Source organism: Electrona antarctica, assembly GCF_951216825.1.
Source record: "Electrona antarctica genome assembly, chromosome: 5".
NCBI classification, from domain to species: domain Eukaryota; kingdom Metazoa; phylum Chordata; class Actinopteri; order Myctophiformes; family Myctophidae; genus Electrona; species Electrona antarctica.
The window spans coordinates 5,918-15,000 of NC_136810.1; the positions used below are offsets into that span (position 1 = coordinate 5,918).

At 44.8% G+C, this 9,083-nt stretch overlaps 1 protein-coding gene across 1 annotated transcript in view; it reads right to left on the reverse strand.

The window, feature by feature from the left end:
- Nucleotides 1-874: 874 nt before the first annotated feature.
- LOC306923226 (secretion-regulating guanine nucleotide exchange factor-like) overlaps nt 875-9,083 on the reverse strand; it is a gene marked incomplete at both ends in the record, with an annotated part of 19,823 nt that continues 11,614 nt past the window's right edge. The window contains 4 exons of the mRNA XM_079501258.1: nt 875-911; nt 4,984-5,180; nt 5,668-5,826; nt 7,132-7,194. Coding sequence (XP_079357384.1) covers nt 875-911; nt 4,984-5,180; nt 5,668-5,826; nt 7,132-7,194 — 456 coding nt within the window. The remainder of the gene's footprint in view (nt 912-4,983; nt 5,181-5,667; nt 5,827-7,131; nt 7,195-9,083) is intronic.

The window sequence follows — 9,083 nt, forward strand, 5'->3', positions numbered from 1 at the left end:
TATTCTATTGTTTCCGTTTGTTCCTAGGGTGAGAACAACTGACTCAGTCATGGTTGTATTGTTCCCAGGATGAGAACAACTGACTCAGGTCAGTTGTCAGGTCTTAACCCATTTTGGGCGGGAACTCCTTTTGGTGTTAGCATTATGTTATGCTTTAGCTATTGAAAAATAGCAGATCTACAAGCTCATAGCGCTCCACCGAGTGGCGCGCTACAAGCTTGTAGGTTATTTGTAGGCTATTTTTGAAAAATCGAAGAACGTCTGACATAGAAACATAGCTTTTTCAGAAAACTGTCAGGATGTAGAAGACATTTTAAACTGTCAGGATGTAGAAGACATTTTAAACTTTCAGGATGTAGAAGACATTTTAAACTGTCAGGATGTAGAAGACATTTTAAACTGTCAGGATGTAGAAGACATTTTAAACTGTCAGGATGTAGAAGACATTTAAACTGTCAGGATGTAGAAGACATTTAAACTGTCAGGATGTAGAAGACATTTAAACTGTCAGGATGTAGAAGACATTTTAAACTGTCAGGATGTAGAAGACATTTAAACTGTCAGGATGTAGAAGACATTTTAAACTGTCAGGATGTAGAAGACATTTAAACTGTCAGGATGTAGAAGACATTTAAACTGTAAGGATGTAGAAGACATTTAAACTGTCAGGATGTAGAAGACATTTTAAACTGTCAGGATGTAGAAGACATTTAAACTGTCAGGATGTAGAAGACATTTAAACTGTCAGGATGTAGAAGACATTTTAAACTGTCAGGATGTAGAAGACATTTTAAACTGTCAGGATGTAGAAGACATTTATAGAATCTGATCTCAGGTCAGAATGGGTTAAAGGGTTAAACAGGAAGTGACTTACCCACAATGGCGAGGTTGTGTTCGGATCCACACGCGATCTGTCAATAAAGATAAATACAAAATAAAATAAATATGTAATAAAGTTATTAAAACAGCGTTGTCGATCTGTGAGAATCTCAATAAAGTTATAAAAACAATGTTGTTGATCAGAGACCAAAGTTATGAATAAGATGTAACGATTCATAAAAATAATGCAATCACCCAATTAGTCTAAGAACTAATTTTAGCTTTTAGCTTTGTACAATAAATAATGATCTCATAATGAGAAGCAGGACAAGGAAGTTTAAAAGGAAACCAAATGGACCCTTCATGAGGGTCCATTTGGTTTAATTTTACGCTCTCAAGAGTTTAACTATTGTTAAACATCTGCATTTCAAAATCTCCACAAAGTCTAGGTTTTAGGTTTATGTATTTATCACGTAGTACAAAATATATCAAAGAACAAAAATCAAAGAACAAAAATACAATACAAGGAAAGGAAGAAACCAGCTGGCTTATTTGGAATCCTTTCCTGTATGGAAAAGGTCATTGATTTAAACAGATTAAAAGTTAAATTAAGAACAATACAAAAGTCTACAAGTTTGGCGAAGAGGGGCAGCTGTGCAATAAATAAATAAAAAACACAGACTGCACAAAAAAGTGAAATAAACAATACAAACAACAAACACACAAAAGAAAATATAACACATCAAAGTAAATCATGTATTCTACAGAGAGGAAGAAATACGATATTTCTTTAGATGTTTTTTGAATATTGGCCTAAGGATAATGAGGATTTAAGTGAAGCATTTATAGGGAATTCCATAGATGAGGGCCTCTAAATTTGATGAAAGATTGTAGTTTGGAAGTGCGACAAAAAGGTAATTCAAAATCATCTCTTTGCCTTGTGGGGTAGGAGTGAATGTCAGAAGAAACACGGACAAAAATGTGAAAATAAGAGGGAATGTCTTGTTTAATTTTTTTTAACTTAAACATAAATAAACAGGTCTGAAAAACATTTACTTTGTCAATAGTGAATATTTAATAGAGAGCGGGGCAGAAGGCTCATACCGATTTGAATGTGAAATCATTCTCAGAAACATTTTTTTGAATGATCAGTAATTTAGAGAGATTAGAGAATGTAGAAGAATTGTTATTTTTGGTACCAACATCATGTTTGTGGCAGCGGTGGCCGAACGGTTTGCGGAGCGGTCTTGATACCGGAAGGTCGCCAGTTCGTATCCCCGGACCGGCACGTTAAAATTACCACCGCTGAAGTGCCCTTGAGCAAGGCATTGAACCACTACCATGAAATGTTCTATGAGCAGGGCCTGGCTGTAAACAAGTATCTGATGCTTAATCCAGTTACCCTGGGTAAATATAGTAACTTTGCTTTGCTTTGCTTTATCTCTCCTAATGGTACCAACATCATGTTATCTCTCCTAATGGTACCAACATCATGTTATCTCTCCTAATGGTACCAACATCATGTTATCTCTCCTAATGGTACCAACATCATGTTATCTCTCCTAATGGTACCAACATCATGTTATCTCTCCTAATGGTACCAACATCATGTTATCTCTCCTAATGGTACCAACATCATGTTATCTCTCCTAATGGTACCAACACCATGTTATCTCTCCTAATGGTACCAACACCATGTTATCTCTCCTAATGGTACCAACATCATGTTATCTCTCCTAATGGTACCAACACCATGTTATCTCTCCTAATGGTACCAACACCATGTTATCTCTCCTAATGGTACCAACATCATGTTATCTCTCCTAATGGTACCAACATCATGTTATCTCTCCTAATGGTACCAACATCATGTTATCTCTCCTAATGGTACCAACATCATGTTATCTCTCCTAATGGTACCAACACCATGTTATCTCTCCTAATGGTACCAACACCATGTTATCTCTCCTAATGGTACCAACATCATGTTATCTCTCCTAATGGTACCAACACCATGTTATCTCTCCTAATCGTACCAACACCATGTTATCTCTCCTAATGGTACCAACACCATGTTATCTCTCCTAATGGTACCAACACCATGTTATCTCTCCTAATGGTACCAACACCATGTTATCTCTCCTAATGGTACCAACATCATGTTATCTCTCCTAATGGTACCAACACCATGTTATCTCTCCTAATGGTACCAACATCATGTTATCTCTCCTAATGGTACCAACACCATGTTATCTCTCCTAATGGTACCAACATCATGTTATCTCTCCTAATGGTACCAACACCATGTTATCTCTCCTAATGGTACCAACATCATGTTATCTCTCCTAATGGTACCAACACCATGTTATCTCTCCTAATGGTACCAACACCATGCTATCTCTCCTAATGGTACCAACACCATGTTATCTCTCCTAATGGTACCAACACCATGTTATCTCTCCTAATGGTACCAACATCATGTTATCTCTCCTAATGGTACCAACACCATGTTATCTCTCCTAATGGTACCAACACCATGTTATCTCTCCTAATGGTACCAACATCATGTTATCTCTCCTAATGGTACCAACATCATGTTATCTCTCCTAATGGTACCAACATCATGTTATCTCTCCTAATGGTACCAACATCATGTTATCTCTCCTAATGGTACCAACATCATGTTATCTCTCCTAATGGTACCAACATCATGTTATCTCTCCTAATGGTACCAACATCATGTTATCTCTCCTAATGGTACCAACATCAATACAGCATGGAAATGTGGAGAAAATCTTATCCAACGACAACAAAAATATTATTTCGTTTTGGGTCTGAGGCTAAATGTCATCAAACGGTGGTCCGTGGCTCAAATGGGTCTGAGAGGAAAAATGTCATCAAACGGTGGTCCGTGGCTCAGATGGGTCTGAGAGGCTAAATGTCATCAAATGGTGGTCCGTGGCTCAAATGGGTCTGAGAGGCTAAATGTCATCAAATGGTGGTCCGTGGCTCAAATGGGTCTGAGAGGAAAAATGTCATCAAACGGTGGTCCGTGGCTCAGATGGGTCTGAGAGGCTAAATGTCATCAAACGGTGGTCCGTGGCTCAAATGGGTCTGAGAGGCTAAATGTCATCAAATGGTGGTCCGTGGCTCAGATGGGTCTGAGAGGCTAAATGTCATCAAATGGTGGTCCGTGGCTCAAATGGGTCTGAGAGGCTAAATGTCATCAAATGGTGGTCCGTGGCTCAGATGGGTCTGAGAGGCTTAATGTCATCAAATGGTGGTCCGTGGCTCAGATGGGTCTGAGAGGCTAAATGTCATCAAATGGTGGTTCCGTGGCTCAAATGGGTCTGAGGCTAAATGTCATCAAATGGTGGTCCGTGGCTCAAATGGGTCTGAGAGGCTAAATGTCATCAAATGGTGGCCCGTGGCTCAAATGGGTCTGAGAGGCTAAATGTCATCAAATGGTGTTCTGTAGGTGTCTGTCTCCCCCTGCTGGACTGAGGCAGAAATGTTGTACTACACCAAAGGCAGCAGCCAGTGGTCTATAAGGGGATCTATATTCATCCCTAACGTATTTTGCCTTTTTTACTATTTTGAAAAACCTTTTTGAATAGTTAAAATAGCCGATCTACAACGACACGTTGTGAGCTTGTAGATCTTTTTTGTAGAAGAAAAGTAAAGTAGTTTAGGGGATAAAGGGTTTAGATAGTAGTAAATATAGCCCTAAATGTGTAAAAATCATGTTTTTATGTTTTAGTTTTTGGAGATAAGGAAGTTGAGACCAAAATGCATAACAGGGTCACCAGATAGACATGAACACATGAATATAACAGGGTCACCAGATAGACATGAACACATGAATATAACAGGGTCACCAGATAGACATGAACACATGAATATAACAGGGTCACCAGGTAGACATGAACACATGAATATAACAGGGTCACCAGATAGACATGAACACATGAATATAACAGGGTCACCAGATAGACATGAACATAACAGGGTCACTCAGAGAAAATGTTGTGCGGTCTCCATCGCCAGTTCTTTGGCTGTGGGCCGTCGAATAAAAGCTGGTTTTGACCACAGGGGGCGTGGTCTGGGAGGTTTTTGACCACAGGGGGTGTGCGTGCGTGGCGTGCGTGGCGTGGCGTGGCGTACCTGAGTTGCTCCGTGCAGCAGTGTGACCTCAGCAGGATGGCAGAGACCCTGTCCGACCCGCCCTGGACTCCGCCCCTCAGGCTGCTGGGCCACGCCCCCCTTTGGACTCCGCCCCTCAGGCTGCTGGTCAGTGGATGGCATGGCTCTGCCCAGCTGACCATAGTCCCCTCTGCCCCACGTGAACACTCTGCCACTCACTGAGAGAGACACACACACACACACACACACACACACACACACACACACACACACACACACACACACACACACACACACACACACACACACACACACACACACACACACACACACACACACACACACACACACACACACACACACACACACACACACACAACCAAATGGCCGGCTCGATCAATATCGATGTCGATCGAAATCAATATTATACCTGTCTTGGCCACCAGGTGTATATTTATATATTTATACCTGTCTTGGCCACCAGGTGTATATATATATATTTATACCTGCCTTGGCCACCAGAAGTATACCTGTCTTGGCCACCAGGTGTATATATATATATGTATACCTGTCTTGGCCACCAGGTGTATATATATATATGTATACCTGTCTTGGCCACCAGGTGTATATATATTTATACCTGTCTTGGCCACCAGGTGTATATATATATATTTATACCTGTCTTGGCCACCAGGTGTGTAATACCTGTCTTGGCCACCAGGTGTGTCCATCCACTCCACACATGGCTGACCGCTTCTCCGTGCATGGAGGACGCCCGGAGCAGGGTGGGGGAGGGGAGGAAGGGCTGGGACGAGGCCAGCTGGCCGTGTGTGTTGCTTCCCCAAAGATACACCTCACCTCTGTCTGTAAAAGAACAACAACATCAACACAACACAAAGATACACCTATTTTTAAGTGGTGCAACCACTTCCTTAAGTGACTAACACACGCACATATTAACTGTATATATGGTGATTTCGGGTGTGCCAGTACAGTACAGTGACAGTACAGTACAGTACAGTAGAGGGTACAGTAGAGGGACCCCCACACGGTAACTCTGTCATTTCTCAACCGTTTCGGACGCGGGGCGGCTCGCCGGAATCGGGCCTGTTAGTCTGGAACTCCCCCCCCCCCCCAACCTTGAACCTTGAATCTCACCTCCAGCCATCCCTCCTGGATGTGGGGACCCCCCATCCCAGCCATGGTGGGGACCCCCCATCCCCGCCATGGTGGGGACCCCCCATCCCAGCCATGGTGGGGACCCCCCATCCCTGCCATGGTGGGGACCCCCCATCCCAGCCATCCCTACTGGATGTGGGGACCCCCCATCTCAGATGATTAGCTTATAATGTGAAACCCTGTCCCACCTTCTGGGCAGGGTGGGTGGGTCAGTACCTTCTGGGCAGGGTGGGTGGGTCAGTACCTTCTGGGCAGGGTGGGGGGGGGTCAGTACCTTCTGGGCAGGGTGGGGGGGGTCAGTACCTTCTGGGCAGGGTGGGTGGGTCAGTACCTTCTGGGTAGGGTGGGTGGGTCAGTACCTTCTGGGCAGGGTGGGTGGCAGTACCTTCTGGGCAGGGTGGGTGGGTCAGTACCTTCTGGGCAGGGTGGGGGGGGTCAGTACCTTCTGGGCAGGGTGGGGGGGTCAGTACCTTCTGGGCAGGGTGGGTCAGTACCTTCTGGGCAGGGTGGGGGGGGGGGTCAGTACCTTCTGGGCAGGGTGGGGGGGGTCAGTACCTTCTGGGCAGGGTGGGGGGGGTGGGCACTCAGCAACACACCGAGTGCGTTGAATAAAGGAACGCCCAGATCGAGGGCGCGTCGGTGCGCTCAGCGCGAATTTCCGAACGCACCCTTTTAGCAACGAGGGCCAGGGTGCACCGGTCGCACCACGACACACCGCGGCATTCCCACGAGTTATTCTTCACGTAGAGACGTGCACACACACACAAAGGAACGTGCACACACACACACACACACACACACACACACACACACACAGGGACATGCACGCAGCTTGATTACGGCTCAGATTGAACACCGCGACCATGTTAGCTAGCGGTTAGCGGCTCAATGCTAAATCCTGGTTATCGCGCGGCTAAAATATTGATGCTTCTGAAGACTCTTATATAGACGATCATCACGTTAGGTTTTCATGAGTTAACGAGATCTCACCTGTGAGGTAGACGCAGTGGGCGGAGCCTGCTGCTACCATGCGTGGTGTCACGTGATCCACCCCTGCAACATGGCGGAAGGTCAAAGGTCAAACTCATGGAAACATCAAGGTGTTTTTTTGCTTCCGTACATATTATCAGGGTAATAGCTCGCACGACTCCAGTTGCTTTTAAACACTTTGAGCATCTTTAGGGTTAGGGTTAGGGTGCGCGGTCGGGTAAGTAACATAACATTTCTCAAAGAGAAAACCAGCACTCACGGAACTCTCGTTTTAAGGCACTTTTAATTTAATCTAGTATCAGTTGACATAGTACGCCGCAGAGCAACAGTACAACGAACGCGTTTTGGCGTTCAAGCCTTCATCAGCGTTGTCTATCTGCTGGAGACACCGGAAGTCTCACATGTTATAGTCTCCCCAGGAGAGACAGTACCTCTGACCCATGCAGACAATGAGTTCTCAGCCAACTTGTACCAAAAGTGCAAACCTAACAATTCAAACAACAACTTTATACATTATAATAGACATAAGAGTCCTTAAATACCTATATACACATCTAAATTATGTTGACATATCAGTCCTTTTATCCCATATTAAAGTACCAGAAATAAGGTTCACATATTGACACACATACAAAATGCACCAAGGCCTTAAAGAGAAGGGTTATTTTTAGGGGACAATATGAAGACCTTTGAGTTGACTGAAAAATATATGTCTCAAGATCTCTCTATATGCAAAATGCTTAATGGTCAGCCCCTCTCTTCGAAGGTTGTCATTTAATCTACATAAAGACAAAGGGACACTCATAGCCTACCAAATTGTTCGTGAGGAGTCTCTAAACAATATACATGTTCATGTTGAAAAAGCAACCCAATTTAGTTGTAAATATTTTTAGTTGGACAACGCTCCACGCGTCCCAGACTCTTCTCCCTTCTCTAAAACACCCTGGACAACGCTCCACACGTACCAGACTCTACTCCCTTCTCTAAAACACCCTGGACAACACTCCACACGTCCCAGACTCTTCTCCCTTCTCTAAAACACCTGGACGATGCTCCACACGTCCTAGACTCTTCTCCCTTCTCTAAAACACCCTGGACAACGCTCCACACGTCCCAGACTCTTCTCCCTTCTCTAAAACACCCTGGACGATGCTCCACACGTCCTAGACTCTTCTCCCTTCTCTAAAACACCCTGGACAACGCTCCACACGTCCCAGACTCTTCTCCCTTCTCTAAAACACCCTGGACAACGCTCCACACGTCCCAGACTCTTCTCCCTTCTCTAAAACACCCTGGACAACACTCCACACGTCCCAGACTCTTCTCCCTTCTCTAAAACACCTGGACGATGCTCCACACATCCTAGACTCTTCTCCCTTCTCTAAAACACCCTGGACAACGATCCACACGTCCCAGACTCTTTTCCCTTCTCTAAAACACCCTGGACGATGCTCCACACGTCCTAGACTCTTCTCCCTTCTCTAAAACACCCTGGACAACGCTCCACACATCCCAGACTCTTCTCCCTTCTCTAAAACACCCTGGACAACGCTCCACACGTCCCAGACTCTTCTCCCTTCTCTAAAACACCCTGGACGATGCTCCACACGTCCTAGACTCTTCTCCCTTCTCTAAAACACCCTGGACAACGCTCCACACGTCCCAGACTCTTCTCCCTTCTCTAAAACACCCTGGACAACACTCCACGCGTCCCAGACTCTTCTCCCTTCTCTAAAAAACCCTGGACAACGCTCCACGCGTCCCAGACTCTTCTCCCGTCTCTAAAACACCCTGGACAACGCTCCACGCGTCCCAGACTCTTCTCCCTTCTCTAAAACATCCTGGACAACGCTCCACACGTCCCAGACTCTTCTACCTTCTCTAAAACACCCTGGACAACGCTCCACACGTCCCAGACTCTTCTCCCTCTCTAAAACACCCTGGACAACGCT